Below are 17567 nucleotides of genomic sequence, written 5' to 3'. Positions count from 1 at the left end.
CGTGCGTGCGTTGTTGGGCGTTCCTCACACGTCTAAAGAATGCTCTTCATTTTTTCCAGGCCTTCTAGAATTTGCTTCTCCTGTGCCGTGAGCGTGTCAAGCTTCTCACTGTTCGCAGTCCGCACATCCGCAGGTACTTTCATGTCGTAGTTTGGAATGGACATCTTTTTCTTTAGGCCTTCAATCTGCTTTTGAAGTCCTACAAGCTGCTTGTCGAGCTTCGCAACCTCCTTTTGTACGTCAATAAAACCCAAAAGCATCATGTTGACGCCCACCTCCTTGTTCACAACAGAAAACCCGCAGCCCTTTGGAACATTGGCCTCCACTTCCTCCGGCGAAATGACGGAAACATTTCCCACCACACCGAGGGAAATCACCATGTAGCTGTGATCCATAAGCAACTGCTTCACCTCTGCGGTTTGTGCGGTAATCCACACATCCGGTTTATGCTTGTTTGTAAGAGAATATGAGGCTTTGGTGGAACGGACATTGCGTACGGTATCCATCATAATCCTCATCTTCTCCTCCACCGTGTCATTCTTCCATCCAGCCACTGCGGGGTACGGGGCGAGCATGATACTCTCCACCCCAAAAGTATTGTAATTTGGTAGGCGATGCCAGAGCTCTTCTGTGAGAAAAGGCATCATGGGGTGAAGCAGACGGAGTGCGACTTCCACCACATGTAATAATACATCCTGCACCAGCTGCTTTCTATCACCACCAGCATGAATGGAAAACTTCGTCAGCTCAAGGAAGACATCGCACAGCTCATACAACCAGAAGCGGTAGGCTGCGTTAGTGGTAAGGGCAAAGTCATAGGAGCCCTCTGAAAACCCGCGGGTACATTCCTCCACCGCCACATCAAGACGGGAGAGAATCCAACGGCATTCCAGCGGATAACTCTCCGCCCTTAAAACGTCGATCACTGTCAGGCCCGGTTTGTATTCCGTTCCCAATGCGTGGTAGAGGACGTACCGCACTGCATTCCATAATTTGTTGCAAAATTGGCGGTAGGCGACGATGCGATCAATGTCAAGATTGACGCTTCTTCCTGATTGAGTATATGAAAGAAGGCCAAACCGGAGTGCATCGCTACCGCATTCAGGAATGCCATTCGGGAACGTCTCCTTCTGCAACTTTAACGCCCGGGGAACTTCCTTCTCATCCAAATTACCATTCGTCACCGTGGAGTGCAGCCCCTCAAGAGTGATACCATTAATAATAAAAAGTGGGTCAATCACATTCCCTTTGGATTTGCTCATCTTCTCACCATTTTTGTCACGCACCATAGCGTGCAAAAACACTTCTGAAAATGGCAACTTTCCTGTGAAATGAAGTGACGTCATCACCATGCGTGCAACCCAAAAAAAGAGAATGTCGTGACCGGTCTCCATTAGGTTACCAGGGAAGAACTTGTGCATATCGTCTGTGTCCCCTGGCCAGCCAAGGGTAGAGTAAGGCCACATGGCAGAACTAAACCACGTATCAAGCACATCTGGATCCTGGTCCAGCACCAGTTGTTCCACCTCCGCGTCGGTCAAGTTAAATTTCGCACGTGCCTTGGACCTTGCCTCCGCAATGTTACGAGCCACCACCCATGGATCTTCGTGGTTGGATGGCACCACACCCGAGCATTTGTACGCAGGGATACGGTGTCCCCACCACAGCTGTCGAGAGACGCACCACGGCTTTATATTCTCCAACCAGTGAAACCAAACCGCTTCGTGCGAAGAAGGGTAAAGACGCAGCTCTTTATTACGTACCGCCTCCACAGATTTACGGGCCATTTCGCTGCAGTCAACAAACCATTGTGGCATCAAAAGTGGCTCCACAATGTCACCTGTACGACTACAGCGACCAACACGGTACTCGTACGGGACCACATCACGCAGAAGCCCCATCTTCTCCAGTTCCTTCACAATTTCACGTCGGCAATCAAAACGATGCATTCCTTTAAAAGGGCCATCAATGGTAATCCGTCCATTGAGATCCATCATTGTCAGTTGTGGCAAGTTGTGACGTACCCCCGCCTCAAAGTCATTTGGATCGTGGGAGGGAGTAATTTTTACGGCACCTGTGCCAAAACTCACGTCAACCAATACAGGGTCGAGAATCAAAGGAATGGTCTCATCACGGAAAGGGCACTTCAGGCGTTTGCCATGATATTTCTTATACCGTTCATCATCCGGGTGGACTGCCACCGCCGTGTCACCCAGAATAGTCTCCGGTCGAGTTGTGGCAATAACAATCTCATCATCGCTATCCTCAAACCTGTAGGCAACGTGCGTCAAAACACCCATATCGACCTTCTTGTCGTATCCTGGTATGGCAATTTTTGCATTTTTTGGCACATCGGCAAATTCCACCTCCAAGTCGGAGATGGCGCTTTGCAGTGCACAACACCAATTCACAAGACGAGTGGAGCGGCGCACCAGGCCATCTTCATGCAACTTCACAAACGCCTCCAGCACCGCACCTGCGCAATGGTCATCCATCGTAAAGCGCTCTCGTGTCCAATCCAGACTGAGACCAATTTGTCGAAGTTGACGGGTAATCACGTGTGCATGGTTTTCTTTGAAATCCCACACACGCTTCAAAAACTCTTCCCGACCAAGATCATGACGCGTCTTACCGGATTCTCGCAAGAGACGTTTCTCCACAACCACTTGTGTGGCAATACCGGCGTGGTCTGTACCAGGAACATAAAGAGTGTTGTCGCCCTTCATGCGATGGAATCGAATAAGTGTATCTTGCACAGCACCTGTCAAGGAGTGGCCAAGATGCAAATATCCAGTGACGTTGGGAGGAGGGGATACAATGACAAACGTGTTGCCATTATGCTTGCGGCCCAAATCCGATGCAGGGCGGAAGAAGCCGGACTTTTCCCACCACTCATACCATTCACTCTCCACATCCTTGGGGGTATAGGCCGCAGCCATCTGCGGGGTCAGCCGCTTCATCAGAGAAATTCGCCCACGAAACGTGCTGAACAACACAAAAACTCAAAGACTCAATGCGGTGGATCTCTTCTATAAAAATAAATTAACAGACAAAAAAAAAAAAAAAGAAGAATTGTTCATCTGAGCAACGCCCCTTTCAAATGCAAAAGGGATGAGGCAAAAAAGTCCATTACTTTCATTTTCATGTGTCTATGCGTCAATTATATACGCAAACTTTATTTTATTTTATTGCGTGTTCTCCCTCCCTTTCAAAGGCGTTTTCCTTCAAATTGTCTATTTCTCTGGGAGCGCATTCTCCCTCCCTCCACCCTGCCACCCCAATCAGAGTGGCGCACTTTACAAAAGCCGGTTTTCCCTTTCATCCCGAACGCCCGAAAAAAGTCAGTGAGACGCACAAGCAACAATTTAAAAAGAAAAAAAAAACACCATGACCCCTTATAAAGGTGCACGTCCCTGCGCAAAAACCGTCCTTGCACCGGTCCTGTTTACTTCACTGATTTGTTGGCGGATAGGTGCTGTGGGAAGCGAGAGAAAAAAAAAAAAGAAATGACCAGTGCTGAAAGGAACAATATGAACCCTTCTTTGCAAATGGGCAAAAATCAGGCAGGAGGCCGGTTAACAAAAAGGGAATGAAAAGCGTTTCAACAAGGTTAAAATAATCGCGCATTCAACACACGCACAAAAAAAAAAAAAAAAAAAACTCTAAAATTCTTCAGGTGACGGCATTTTCTATTTTCACTTCATTTTTTCAGACTTTTTATTCTTCCTCTTTTTCGTTTCCTTCCATTTTGCAGTGCGTGTTTAGATTGGGTTTTTGCATATAAGCTTTCATACCTGATTTGCGTCGTATCCATCCTTTTTGTTACGAGAGAGAGCAGTGCCAATGATAATAATAATAATAATAATAATAATAATAATAATAATAATAATAATAAGCGTCACACATTCAGAAAATGTTTCCCCGCCCGCTGTAGTTGTGTCAGTACTTCTATGTGTCGTGAGTGGCGTCGTGCAATCTCCTCGGTGCAGTAGCTGTATTCCCAGTGACGCACCTCCCCGTCCCATATCATCATCGATGAGATTTTCGCCAGCACCCGCTGGTACGGGTCGGGGGAGATACTAAAAAGTGCGTTGGCGCCAGCATACTCCTTTTCGACGGCCAGCATAATGCCCTTCCACTTGTCAATGTTGGCCTTGCGCTGTGGATCCTTGTGGTACGCAGTGGAGATGAGTTGCTTTAGCATCAGTCGGTGATCATCACGCGAAACACATGCCTTCCGTATTTCCTCAAGAATAATGTTGTTGAGCCTCGTCTGGTGCCACGCGGTTATACTCCGCCTGTTACGCTCAAGATTCACGCCGCTAGCGCCGTCCTTGGCCGCGCCATGATCGCTCGGAACGAGGCCCAACAGTGGAGGCGTTCTGTCTGAATCGTCACGTACGGCGTTCGTCGTCATGCCACCACTTTTGTGTCGAGTAAAAGACAAAAAGTGCTGATCGCTACCGTTGGCGTAACCGGCGCTGCGCCACAGGGAAAATTATGAAAAGAGGTGAGGAAGAAAAAAGAAAACCGTGAGCGAAAAGCAGCTGAGAGAAGCGACGGACAGACACTCACCGCAACTATGAGCCACGGAGAGCAAACACACACACACATACACACATGAAAAAAAAAAGAAAAAAAAAGAAGTATATGCATGCAACAAGGTGAGAGGGAATAAACCAAGTGGAATTAAAAGAATGAGCGCACACACCGCCTTTCTCAGTTCTTCTCCTTCCTTTACTCCACATGTCTGTATTCTTACGGTGTTTCATCTTGTTCTTTCCACCTTTTTTCAATACATCTCTATTCTTCCTTCTATCTCTTCACCCTCGCAACCTTTTTTATTCCTTTTCATCATTCTCCTTCTCAGTTCTCTTTTTACGGATGTATGTACTTTTCTCTGCGTTTCCTTCATTTCATTTCATTTCAGGGGTCATTTGTGAAGGTGGACCAGCACAATATCCACATTCATCACACAGAAGCCCTCGCGCACATGATTTACACCCCGCTGGCGTTTACAAGCCGCAACATTGTAATGGATGCTGCTACTTGTTGAGTTTGGAGCGGCGAATCAGAAGTTCCACCTGATTTTGCTCCGCGCGGTAAACAAAAAAAGGAAAAAGCGCGGGAATGACGCAGAGTATACTATACGCCACAATTTCACGAATATACCGCTTGTGTAAACGATCGTAACGTTCCCGCGTTACAACCGACACAACTCCACGAAAACTCTCGTCGTCGTATTTTTCTCCCAGGAAGTGCGCATTACTCTCGCGAATGACATTGCTGTACGCTCTGTGTGTAGCTGGCTTCCCCTTCTCCAGGGCATATGTCACCTCCGCAACGCCAACAACGTAGTTGCCAAGCTCTTTCGGTGTTACGGTGTACTTCAGCACGGCACTCTCTCCAAAGGAAAGCATTTCTACACGCTTTGTACGTTTCGTGCCGTCCACCAAAATGTCTGTGACTGTCACATCCATCGCAGGGCTCTGGCCGTAGTTGTAAACAGTGACAGTAAACTCCACGCTGTTACCAGCTACCACGTAGTCGTCTGAGACGGACTTGGAGACAAATAGGAACGGCAGTGTATCAAGCTGGGCCAGAGATCCCACAGCCATCAAGGCAAATAAAGCAAATACAACTATCACCCACCGCATGGCTCGCGTATTTTTTATTTTAGAATTACTGCGCAAATAATAATAATAATTAAAGGAAAAGAAAAAAGGGTTCAGTGGTCCTTCTCGTGTAATTCACTGCAAAAGAGTAAACGGAGTACGTAAATTGTAAAGGGAGGGAGGCAAACAAAACGCAAAGAAACTGTCACGGGGTGTCGCTTCAAAACAGGAGAGTGACGGCTGCCAGAAGACCACCTCACGCATTGCTGCGTCTGAATGGAACAAACGTGAGCAAAAAACATCGCATGTGATAAAAAAAAAGAAAAAAAAAAGACGGAAGCATAAGAAAGAAATATACGCCACCCAAACAGTCACTTTCGTCTCGAGCACCGTTTTTCTTCTTTTTATTCCCCTTCTTTCAGCACTCACAGTCTGAGACTCTCTAAATTTTCCACCGTCACATGATGAAGGGGAATGCGATGCTCCTCCAGGCGAGCGCACACCGTTTCCATGCCGTGTATCTTTCCCATGTGCTCAAACACCTCTCGCGCCGGCTGCGTTATCTGTCCAATGTCAACAAGATGTTCCATTCCTCTGCCAACAAAGTCCCAATCGCCAATTTCCACCGCGTGAGCTAGAAGCGGAGCCACAACGTCCGCATCACCAAGAACACGCGCATTCTCCAAATGTTCCGCAAGGTACTGCAAGCTGCATCCGCCGCGAAGAATGTGGCGTAACGCAAGGTCAAATGGCACTGAATTTTTTGGACACGCTGATATGAGGAGAAGCACCTTTTCCCAGTCCAGCTCTTCAATCAGTGGCCACAGGGTCATCACGTCACTACGATTTATCCTCACATTGCGAAGAAGCTCCACCGCGACGTCCCACCGCTTCTGAGCCAACGCCACATGAACGAGATTGCAACGCGTCACGGTCGCAAATGGAAAATTGTCCACTAATTTGGCCTCCCAGTCTTCTCCAGCCGACTTCAACAATACAGCACATGCCTCCGCTGTGGTTATCTGCTGTGTGATGCTTGATAGACGAGCGCCCATAAGGGCGGCACTAATCGTTTTTGAGTCACCTTTGTTTAGGGCTTCCCAAAAAACACTCCACTCCACTTCGTCAGGTGTTTTTTTCTGTAGAATGGCAGACAGGCGTATCTTCTCATTAAATCGGCTCTTTACGTCATCCACTCGCACACCCGTCGCGTGCATGACAGCCTTCAAGAGGTCAAAGGTGTCAACGGGCGGTGCATGATAAGAATGCCGCTGATAAACGTGGAGCGCCTTCACCCAGTCGCCTGTCTCAAGAGCCGTGTGAAACGGCTGCGGAAGCGGCACCGCCTTCCACACCTTATCGCTCGAAATCTTTTTCAGCATTCGACTGGAAGTAGCCCGCATTTTGAAAGTGGAGACTAAAAATAAATCGCACAAAATCCCCCGACAAAGTGAAAAAAATAAAAATAAATAAATAAATAAATGTTTTTGAATGCGGCGACGGCAACTCCTCTTTTCCCACACAAAACGGGAGTCTCCACACCTCAACGCGCAGCCGCATACGGCAAACACTTCCTCCAAAGAATAAATTATACATTGGGTTGGGTTCCCCCAATCTAAAAAAAACAAAAAAAAACCAATGTGATCGTTGCAGTAGTAATAGGAACCCTGACATGAACATATCTCTTCAGAAAAAAAAAAGAAAAAAGAAAAGAGAAGAAACCACTTTACTTTATGATACCATATTGTCTCTTTTCATCCACCGTAAGCACGTGTGCTGGCACAAATTCGCCTAGCTTTGGCAAATAGTCAGCAAGAAGTTGTGCACGTGCACGACGAACGTACTCCAGTAGTTCTTCTTGGCGTTTCTTTTCCCGCTCCTCTACAAGTGCAGACTGGCGCTCCTCTTCCCGCTTGAGCTCCCTGCGTGCCTCAAGCATCTTTTCAGCCTCCAGTATGTGTTCACGCTTAATTTGCATCTGGCGTTGCCGCGAAAAACGCTCCAATTTGGCTTTTCTCGCAAGATCTTCCATCATCAACTGACGCAACCTGATTTCTTCGGCGCGCTCCGCCTCTTTTTCCTTTAGACGATCCTGAATGAGCCGCCAATTCTCCTGTTTCACCTCCTCTGCAAACCTCTCCCGCGCCTCTTTTTCATCCTTCATCGCCTTGCGTTCCTTTGCCAAGCGCTCCGCCTCGTAGTAATCATTTAACAAAGTCTCCAGTTCCTCCCGCTTGGCTTGCTCCTCCGCAATTTTCCTGCTCTGTTCCTCAAGAATTCGGGCTTTGATGGCTTCCCTCTCACGTGCCAACTTCTCGTTCGTTTCCTTCCGACGGCTTTGCTCAGCGTGATAGGCGTTGATGGCCTCCTCCTCCTGTAAAGCGCGCCTTCTCTCTGCCTCCTTAACCTCTGCACGAAGTCGGTAGAACTCATCCTGTTCAGCCTGCAACTGTCGTTGTTTTTCACGCTTCTCCAAGGCGTCAAGAAAATCCTTCTCCTGGGCCCGAGCCACTACCGCGTCAACAGCTATGCGTTCCTTCCGTCGGTCCGCGGCCTCCTTCTCAGCAACGGTCTTCCTTTCCTCAATAAGATCCATCTGCGCCGCCTGATGCCGCTGAAATGCTTCAAACTCTTTTCTACGCCGTTCTTCTTCCTTGGCCTTTGCCAGTTCCTCCTGCTCGTTCAAATATGCGATGTAGTTCCTCTCCTCCTGTAACTTTTTTTCTTTTAACTGCCGTATCTCCTCAACTGGGTCCTTTCGCCCTTGCTTCATTAAGGCATGTTTTAGCTGCGCCTCCAAGTTCCGCAGCTCCGGAAAGTCGCGAGCAAGTTGAAGCATTTTGGTGTCCAGTAATTCGAGACGCTGCTCCTCTGCTAGCTGCTTTGCAAGCGCCTCGTCGCGAGCAGCGGCGTTCATCTTTCTTTCCCGACTTGCCCGGATCTCCTCCTCTTCCCGCTGAAGGGCAAGTTCCGCTTGCACCGCCTTGTAGCGGTTGACACGGCGGAGCCTCTCCACGCGAGCACTGTTCACGTCCATCACGTTCGCCAGCCTCAACGCAAAAGCAAAATAAAACAAGAATTGGAAAGAGTAACAAGTAAAAAAAAAAAGGAAAAAAGAAAGAAAAGAAAATGAAATACAGAGACGCCCAAGAAGAGTGAGCGATGGTTACTAATATTGCATAACATTTTCCACTGGCGGTTATGAGTGGTGGGGTGGGAGAAGAAGAAATTGAGATGACATTTAAATAATCAAGACGATACAAAAGAAGTAGGGAAAGTTTTTCTGCTTGTATGTGTATGCGTATTTTTTGCTTCTTTTTTTTTTTGCTTTTCCCCTTTCCCTTTCAGGATTTCATGCCGCTCTTCTTGAAGAGACAAGACACGACGAATGTCATTTCCGCAGTTTTCAACGCCTGCCTTGTGCCCTCGCAGCCTCACCGCCACCATATCGTTAAAACAGACGACAGATGCCGTCACCTTATGCCGGTCCCGCAGCTGCTGCAGACCATCGCCACGGGGGCCGGTAAGCAATCGCAGTCTTCCGTGCGGCACCGGGATGAAGACGTCGTCCATTTGAATTTCCACGCAGGGGTTGGGATGTGAACTGAAAAGCGCACCGGAATTTTGCAGAGGCTCACTAAAGTAATCAGGCACGACGGACTCTTTGACGGCATCCAGCATCTCTTGCAGCACACGTATCTCCACGCGCTGCTCCGCAAGGGCAGCCCTCAGCAGCGCCGCGTCCTCTTGAAGGTTTGGGTCAAACTGGTCAACAAAACGCATCACCTGCATGTACTCCTCTTCCAGATTTTCCTTCTCCTCTAAAGCATCCCCGACGAGAGCAGATGATTCTCCACAGGCACGTTTGTAAAGCTCCTTCGCTTCATCTATCTGAAGCTGAAGGAATTCGTTCCGCTGGTTAAGTAAGGCACATTCCTTCCGCAACTCAAAAAGACGACAACGAATGGGCTCCACCGCGTCGCTCTGTGCGGTAGCCGAGGTGACAGATGCCTCCAGTTCCGCCTTACGTGACGCCGTACTGTGCCACTCCGCCTGCAGCACGTGCAACTCCTCCAATAACGCTTTGTACTCGCCGTTGAGGTCGTGGGAAGCGCCGGTGTGATCGTTAGAGCCGTTTGACATAATGCACGCAAACACCCCTACTCATTGATAACCTTGTTAAATTCCCAGGATGGAAAAGAAATTAAGAAAAACAGGATAAAACAATAGCAAGAAAAACACCAATACAAACGTTACATATATATATATAACATTATATAAAACAAGGCAGTACAACAAAAATAAATAAATAAACAAATAAATAAATAAATAAATAAATAAATAAATAAATAAATATATGTTTGTTTAGGAGGCGGAGAAGTTCAAAAAAAGAAAAAAAAAGAAGCACCGAACTGAGGAAGTACAGACAAAAGTAACTAAAAATAAGGAATAATATTAATAATAAGAAAAGGCCGCGCAAGAACAATCTATGTTTACTCAATATTCAGTAATTGATGACACGCACGCCATCAAATTGATCCAAAATCTGTGAAAAGCAATCGCCACGGCAACCCATAAACATAAGTTCGCGTGGCACGTTAAGCTCAGTCGAAATTTCGTAAAAAACTCTCGGGGTGAATGGAGAAAGTACAAACAGGAGCTCAATTGTGAGTTTTGGGTAGAGTTGATCAATGATGGCACAGCTTTGTTCCAGTTCGCGCATCGTTGTCAACTCATTTTCATCCTCCAAGCGTAAAAAAGATTCCGCGCTCTCCTCCTTGTCTTGGTGTACATCTCTCTCCGAGCCATATTTTTTTAGAGAGGCCGAGCTGGCAGTGGGTGGAAGACTACGCCCCACCATGTGGATGACTTTTACCATGTGTGTGTCTTCATTGTCCACAATGTACTGGATGGCTTTATTCAGCACGTTAATATCAGCATGCTTCGCAAAATACACTACGGGACAATGCCGCATCGATGCAACAATGTCGCCCATTTTCTCCTTTGCCCAATGGCAGTTGCTGGGGATGAGGTCGTGCAACACCCGAGAAAGAGACACCCGCAGCCTTGTAACGGACACAACAAACAAAAAAATAAAAAAATAAATGGCAAAGTACATGGCATTCCGGGGAGCGCGTATGACGTTGCCAACGAAACCCGCCGTCACCAAAAACAGTGCCAATAACACAACGAAGGGGTGAATCATTAGAGTTCCACGCAATCTGCCGCGCTTGTACTTGAGGAAAAGACTGCTTAGACACAAAAGCATCAGTACACTTAAAAAAGCAACGGCACAGACTCCTCCAAGGGAAGACATGTCGTCAACAAGAAGACGAAGCGAACATGATACTAAGCAAAAGCCAACAATGATAAAATGATTACTTCCGCCCCAACGATTTACAGATAAAAAAAATGCAGGCATGACGTGATCACGGGCCAGTTGTCGGTGAAGGCCTTGGATACCGACGTATGCGCTAAGAACAGCACTGGATAAGGAAAACGCCGCATCAAATACCACGATCATTTTTAACCAATCTCCCACAGCTATCTGGGCTAATAGAGCCAAACTAAAATCAGCATTCTTTACTAAAACCTCAATGGGAATAACACCTATAGCCAGTATCATCAAGGTTGGATTAATCACAGTCACAAGAAACCACATGTTACGAAGGGTCTTTGGATACACGCCTTCGCCTTGTTCCTCAATGTAGTTGGAACTGGATTCAAAGCCTGTCGCTCCCAATAATGCACTGGAATAACCAAAAAAAATACAAGTGATCCATTGATCATACGGATTAGCAGCTAAAGAGGGGGAGTTCCAGCTATCACGAAGCACTTTTCCACCATCTCTGCAGACGTACACGAGGGCGGAGACAACTAGCACACAAAGAACCAAGAGATGAAGCAAAAAAATTAGTGATGCTGCGTGGGAGGACTCCCTCATGCCAAATAAATTTACCACGGCAAAAAAAATAAGAATACCAATAGAAATCGATTTCGACGGCATAGCATTCCATTGAAATTGAAGATAGTCCCCAGCAGATGCAGCACTGGTCACCGCAGTTGCGACGTAGCTAAGTGTTGATAAAATAGCCGCCAGCGATGCCCAGTTTTTGTCAAAAGCCTTCCGCAAGGCGTTGTATGTACCACCATTCGTAGGCTGAGGGCCAAACATCTCCGTGTAAATCCAACGAAAAATGTACAACACAACAGAAACAAGTAATGAAGAAAAACAGGCCAAACGTCCAGCCGCAGAAACAACAATCCCGGTTGCGTAGATACAAGATGATGCTATTTCATTTCCTGCTATTGCGGTTGCACGTAGTTGCCCCAACGACGGTTTTTTCGCCCCAGGGATGCCAGGGACATCCCCATTAACTTTTGTCTCTTCTTCACTACCCAATTCTCTCTTCGGATACAATAACAAACTGCCGCGGGGCGACGGCGCAAGCACATCCTGGAATGATCCAGAGCCCGGCTTTAGGTAAACAACAGCGCCCCGCGGTGCCGACCCCCAGCGTTGTTTTGGAATGCATCCTTCAGGTGTTGCTGCTTTGTATGGCCTTCGGGAGATCTCAAACCCCCGCAATCCATAAGCCATTGCCCTTTCATCGGGGTTCAGTAACGGCACCGTGGAAGCAGGATCATCGGTCATTATTTCTCGTATGATACAATAGGCAATGAAGAAGAAAAAAGAAAAAAAAAAAAGCAAAAACAACAACAACAACAACAAAAAAAAAAAACAACGTTTTTCTTTTCTTTTTTCATTCGGTCGCAGCGCGCATGTAACTGGTGCCCAGAAAAGTGAATAAGAATTGAAATCATTTTCTCTTTCCCCCATCTGTAAAGTATCCATTTCACAAAAACTGCGGCATATTGCAAATTAGATAGAGAACACATAAATAATAATAATAATAATAATAATAATAATAATAAAACGGTAAAAAATTAAACATTTCCGCCGACATCATGTGATGCGTTATTGTAGCTACTCCAGTTGGATCCTTCAAATATTTCCCTCTCTGAAGGTGGAGGTGGTACGTCGGTTCGCTCAAACTTCTCATCGAAGGCCTCTAACGGTATGGGCAAAGGGTCACGATTCTCTGCAAAGGCAGCAGCGTACTCTTTTCCCACCTTAAGACCGTATTGCGAGACCACTGGACTACTGCGGTGGTATAAAACTACTAGAGGAAGGTCTTTTGACGCGCAGTAGTTACCATGGAGCGCTGCTATCGCAGAGTCCCCGTCATCCACAGCACCATACGTCACTTCTGCGTATGGATGGATGCCTTCCTGGTGCATCTTTACATTTTTCACTTCGCCGTAGGCATAAAAAAGACGCTCAAGGTATTGGGCATTCGTGACTGCGGGCAGATTCCCCACAAACAATATCGCCGATGAAGACATGAGTCGCCTTAAAATGTTTCCTCACTGCTTGTGCGTGTGTGTCGTATTTTGCTTCATCAAAGGTTATTTTCGTTAGTATTGATGATGAATGCATAGAATCAAGACGGCAGGGAAAAGAGTTCGCCCGGGTCACTAGACAGGAGGTCAAGAAAAGAAAACCAAATAGATTTCAATAAAGGTGTTTCCCTGAGGAGTTATGAGGCTATGTCTCTTGCAAACCCCTCACCCAAAAATTCATGCTCCGTTTTTTTTTCCCCTCTCTATTTCTTTCCTCTCCGTCCACGCCATCCTCTTCACTCACAATGCCCAAATCCTCCCATTTAGAGAAAAAAGCAAGAACACAACAATAACAACAAAAGGAGAAAACAAGATCACAACGCAAATAAAATTAGCTCCTATCCAAAGAACACCCGCCGCATTCCATTCAAAAACGTCACCACCGCCACTTGAAGGCTAGTACGCGTGGAGTGAAAATATTCACAGCCTCTCGCCGGGCAACAGGAAGCTCCATCATCATCAACAAGAGGTAGAATGAGTTTCCAAGATAAAAACCTCGTCGCACGCCGTCCGTTTGCCTTTCTTCGAACGATGCGTGCCAACAGACAACCCATCAAGATACAGAGGCGACAAATTCCCGATGATCACATCACCAAAGGAGCGATCAGAGTTTCATCACAAAGATCACTTCCTATTATTAATCTTCGTGTTTATTATCTTTTTTTTTTTTTTCAATCACCCCACCTTTCTGGCGATCCCCCTATCAGTTTACACTTGCACAACCAAAAATAATTATTCATTGTCCGCGGTCTCTTTTTCCTGCTTTGCTTTTTTTTTTTTGCATTTGGAGCTTGTAGAGCATTATTTATTATTATTATTATTATAAGTTTCTTCCTCCTCTTCATCACCCTTTCTTCGTTCCCCGGCCTGCATTCCTCCCAGAACGCCCTTCAATTAAAATTTTGTTTCACTTTTTTTTTTCCTCACCTGAATTTGTATGAGTGTGAAGATGGGGTTGATCAGCGTGCTTTTTGTTTTTTCCCCGCTTCACTTCTTCTTGCGATTCAGGCGCATGTGGGCGCTTAGGAGGTGACCCGCGGCCAAGCCAGACATGAGAGAAAGCTCAGCTGAAAGTACACCCGCAGCGACAACACGAGAAAGCAACTGTGCATTTGTACCCGGTGATTCCTTGCTCGGGCCGCCACACCCAATCAACTCTAAACAGCCTCGCTGCGCCGCCAGTCCTGTGCCCCCTCCAACAACACCAACCTCAATGCTTGGCATTGTCACGGAGATAAGAAGATCATTGCCCACCTTTGACATGGTCGTAATGCACATTGAAGACTCCACCACCTGCGCTGGGTCCTGCCCTGTCGCAATAAAAATGGCAGCAACGGCATTCGCAGCTTGTGCGTTGAATCCACCAACAGACCCAGCCATAGCTGAACCAACAAGATTCTTATCAATATTAAGAGATACAAGGCTGTCAACTGTGCATTTCAGGGTGTCTTCAACGACTTCAGCAAGCAATGTAGCCTCTGCTACTACCGACTTTCCACGTCCATCAATCCAGTTTACCGCTGATGGCTTCTTGTCTGTGCAATAATTACCTGATAAAGCAAGGATCTCCATTGAAGGAAAATGCTGCTGCAGGACTGACAAGGCTTTATCCACGCCTTTTGTGATCATGTTCATTCCCATTGCATCACCCGTGGTCGCACGGAACCGGAGATACGCTTTTCGTCCTGCCAAAACACACTTTAGCGAATTCAGCTTCCCATACTGCGTTGTGGACTCAAAAGCCTCCTTTAGTGATAAGAAATTTTCATTACAGTACTTATGAAGCCTTCCCGCTTCCTCCAGAGATGGAAGCTCCACCACGGGAGCCCTTGTCATGCCCTCACCTAACAAAAGTGTCTTGCAACCGCCAGATCGTGTTATGGCTCGAGCGCCACGATGGGTGCTAGCTACAAGCGCCCCCTCCGTTGTAGCCATAGGAATAGGGTACTCCTTTCCGTCAATAAGTATTGGCCCGGCAACACCAAGCGGAATTGGTACATATCCTATGATATTTTCACAGTTTTGACCGACAACCCTGTTCCAGTCATAATTCTCAAAGGGGATAGTATGCAGGGCACTCTGTTTTTTCTTGGCTTCTGGCTGCTGGGAAGCAATTTCGGAGACCACCTCACGACGCACCTCAATGGCACGCCTGTAATCAGGCTCCAATGCCTGTTCCAAGCCATAAAATGAAATTTTGCGGGACTTCACAGCATCCACAAGTTGAGCATTACTACATTCACTCCATGGAGTTTTCGCAGCGCTGCATCCAAGAAGAATTGCCCTACGAAACATCGATTCCTTCCCAGATAGGGATCTTTTGAAAATTCCCTTAGCAATGCACATAAAATATCAAAAAATAATAATAATAATAATAATAATCAAAAATATAAAATTTCCTCCAACAACAAACAAAATTCAACAAATTGGGTAATGGGATAGATCCTTCATCCCTGAATCTGTTCAAAAACTACGATAAAGCAGAAGCAAAATCACGTTTGGATTTCTCGTTGGCATAGCAAAATCTCAGCCGCCCTCAGCAAACAAACCCTAAACACACACAAAAAGATGTATTCATACCAAGAACACTGTGCAAATCCAAACAGTTCTTGGCTCAGCCGCGTTAAAAAGTTACTTTATTGAGCCATCAGAGGAATCACTATCATCAAATAAAGACCTCTTTTGCGGAGCCACTTTCGTCGAGCTGCGCATTGCAGCCTCCTTAGATAACACCGGAGGGTTAATGTCAGAATCTGAATCACTGAAATTAGGCCTCCAAACTCGAGAAGGCACCCCTCGATTTTGTGGAGGTGCTATTTGTTTTTCAGACCCCTTGATCTGATGAACTGACGTTGGCTTTCCAGAAGAGGTCGAGGTGATGGACGGACACTTTTTCTCCGCCAGAGTTTTTTCTGATAATCCATCTTTAGGAGAAATGGCATGCGATGGCTCTTGCACCTTCTCCACAGTGATATCAGGCTTTACAAGGGGACCACAATCACCTTCTTCCTCTTGCTTTAAAACAAAGACCTGAACCCCAGTTTGGGATGGCAATGGCTGCGATGAAACACCCTCTTCGCTTACTTTCTGTTGATCTATCTTTGGAGCGTTTGCCGTCAATTCTGAGGATGGTGAGTTACGAGTGCCCTCATAAACGGTTTTTCCATCTTGGGTCTGAGACAAACTGTTTGCTGACGGGGCATCATACAGCAACTTTGAGGAATTCTTTTTTAGGTCTAGTTCTAGAACAGGATTCGTACAAGTCAGCTCCGACAAAAGCTCCTGATAGCGACGATCCATTTCATCCGGATCAAACTGAAGAAGAACTTCCTGTTTATTTACTTCATCCTGAACTTTTGAATCAAAAATTTTTTCCGATGGCTCCATTTCATTCAAGAAAGGAACATCTGGAACGTACGGAATCGGTGGCTCAGTCAAATACTGTGCGCGCATACTAGGAAACGAAACATATTTTCCATCAACCACTCCAGAAACCCACTCATAAACCTCCTTCTGTTCCTCTTTTAAAATTCGTTGTCGTTCTGCTTCTCTTTGTGTCTCAAATGCATAGCTAACATCCCTTTTGACTCGTAAAGAGTGTATTATTGCAAGGAGATCCTGTCGTCCCACGGCAACTGATAGCTGCTCGATGGCATACCTGAGTTCTTGAAAGGCATCATCTTCAACAGACTCCTTTGCACTCTTCAATGAGTCAAACTCTGTTTCCATCTGTGAATTTTCCCCCATTAGATTGTCAATCGCCCCATGAAGTGCTGAAGCTTGGGATGTCAATCGACAAGCGTCAGCTTCGTTTTTTCCTTTTGCACTCCTTAAGCGAATACGTATGCCGTTCACTTCCGCTTCGTGGCGCTGAGCAGTGAGAGCAAGATGCTGCGTAGCCGCATCTGCTTCAAGCAACGCCTCATTCTGCCCGTCCTCTATGCCCTGAAAATGACCTCTTTCAAAAGCGTTATGTGCAACTCTTTGACGTTCCTCCTGATAACGTCTGTCACGTGTAGACAATTCGTCAATAAATTCCTGTCGTAACTCACGCATTTCTTCAGCCGCTTTACTTCTTTCGTCCTCAATTAATTGCATGTAATGTAGCTTCTCAGTTTCAATCTTTTTTCTTCTTTCCTCCATCTGACCTTCTTTTACACGAACTTCCTCCAAGAGGGAGCGAAGTTGATCACCAAGAACGATGACTTTTGACTCCAGAAGTTTTCGTCTAGCTTGTTCCCCAGTGTATGTTTCTTCAACAGCCGAAAGTTTGGACTCGTTTGCTTGAAATTCAACCAATGCCAATTGAAGATTCTGCTTTTCAGTTTTAATATCTTGGTCAGCAACCTGAAGAAGACGCTTTACAGTTGAAAGATGGCGGGCAACATCCTCTCGCTCCGACTGTAAGCGTGTCAACCTTTCCTGGTTTTGGGCTATTCTTCGATCCATATCCAACTTTTCTTCGTTGGAGGAATTAATGGTGTTTTT

The 17567-nt window shown here is 46.3% G+C and overlaps 10 protein-coding genes across 10 annotated transcripts, besides 11 other annotated features; all 10 read right to left on the bottom strand.

The window, feature by feature from the left end:
• Positions 1–17567: part of a sequence feature (heterozygous, non-Esmeraldo-like haplotype) that runs on past the window's edge.
• Tc00.1047053509167.100 (valyl-tRNA synthetase, putative) lies at positions 33–2960 on the bottom strand (the record flags this gene model as incomplete). The annotated part of the gene is made up of 1 exon (XM_811616.1): positions 33–2960. One exon carries the CDS (start codon positions 2958–2960, stop codon positions 33–35), a length of 2928 nt encoding a protein of 975 aa, XP_816709.1.
• Positions 3641–3660: a microsatellite.
• Positions 3843–3895: a microsatellite.
• On the bottom strand, positions 3899–4417 carry Tc00.1047053509167.90 (hypothetical protein, conserved; the record flags this gene model as incomplete). The annotated part of the gene is made up of 1 exon (XM_811615.1): positions 3899–4417. One exon carries the CDS (start codon positions 4415–4417, stop codon positions 3899–3901), a length of 519 nt encoding a protein of 172 aa, XP_816708.1.
• Tc00.1047053509167.80 (hypothetical protein, conserved) lies at positions 5046–5657 on the bottom strand (the record flags this gene model as incomplete). The annotated part of the gene is made up of 1 exon (XM_811614.1): positions 5046–5657. One exon carries the CDS (start codon positions 5655–5657, stop codon positions 5046–5048), a length of 612 nt encoding a protein of 203 aa, XP_816707.1.
• On the bottom strand, positions 6041–7018 carry Tc00.1047053509167.70 (hypothetical protein, conserved; the record flags this gene model as incomplete). Its single annotated transcript, XM_811613.1, has 1 exon — positions 6041–7018. One exon carries the CDS (start codon positions 7016–7018, stop codon positions 6041–6043), a length of 978 nt encoding a protein of 325 aa, XP_816706.1.
• Positions 7079–7098: a microsatellite.
• Positions 7304–7336: a sequence feature (T-rich).
• On the bottom strand, positions 7342–8652 carry Tc00.1047053509167.60 (hypothetical protein, conserved; the record flags this gene model as incomplete). Its single annotated transcript, XM_811612.1, has 1 exon — positions 7342–8652. One exon carries the CDS (start codon positions 8650–8652, stop codon positions 7342–7344), a length of 1311 nt encoding a protein of 436 aa, XP_816705.1.
• Positions 8713–8745: a sequence feature (T-rich).
• On the bottom strand, positions 8865–9758 carry Tc00.1047053509167.50 (uncharacterized protein; the record flags this gene model as incomplete). Its single annotated transcript, XM_811611.1, has 1 exon — positions 8865–9758. One exon carries the CDS (start codon positions 9756–9758, stop codon positions 8865–8867), a length of 894 nt encoding a protein of 297 aa, XP_816704.1.
• Positions 9915–9971: a microsatellite.
• Positions 10120–12471, bottom strand: Tc00.1047053509167.40 (amino acid permease, putative; the record flags this gene model as incomplete). The annotated part of the gene is made up of 1 exon (XM_811610.1): positions 10120–12471. One exon carries the CDS (start codon positions 12469–12471, stop codon positions 10120–10122), a length of 2352 nt encoding a protein of 783 aa, XP_816703.1.
• Positions 12299–12358: a sequence feature (T-rich).
• Positions 12517–12551: a microsatellite.
• Positions 12564–13022, bottom strand: Tc00.1047053509167.30 (hypothetical protein, conserved; the record flags this gene model as incomplete). The annotated part of the gene is made up of 1 exon (XM_811609.1): positions 12564–13022. The coding sequence occupies one exon, from the start codon at positions 13020–13022 to the stop codon at positions 12564–12566; it is 459 nt and encodes a 152-aa protein (XP_816702.1).
• Positions 13880–13905: a sequence feature (AT_rich).
• Tc00.1047053509167.20 (3-hydroxy-3-methylglutaryl-CoA reductase, putative) lies at positions 14067–15425 on the bottom strand (the record flags this gene model as incomplete). The annotated part of the gene is made up of 1 exon (XM_811608.1): positions 14067–15425. The coding sequence occupies one exon, from the start codon at positions 15423–15425 to the stop codon at positions 14067–14069; it is 1359 nt and encodes a 452-aa protein (XP_816701.1).
• Positions 15438–15461: a microsatellite.
• On the bottom strand, positions 15711–17567 carry Tc00.1047053509167.10 (hypothetical protein, conserved; the record flags this gene model as incomplete). The annotated part of the gene is made up of 1 exon (XM_811607.1): positions 15711–17567. A coding segment is annotated over one exon (1857 nt), but the record flags the coding sequence as incomplete, so codon positions are not given.

The sequence above is a fragment of the Trypanosoma cruzi genome, genomic scaffold (assembly GCF_000209065.1).
Source record: "Trypanosoma cruzi strain CL Brener 1047053517161 genomic scaffold, whole genome shotgun sequence".
In the NCBI taxonomy this organism is placed as follows: domain Eukaryota; phylum Euglenozoa; class Kinetoplastea; order Trypanosomatida; family Trypanosomatidae; genus Trypanosoma; species Trypanosoma cruzi.
Note: the sequence above shows the minus strand (reverse complement) of the source record. Positions and strands in the feature narration are given on the sequence as shown.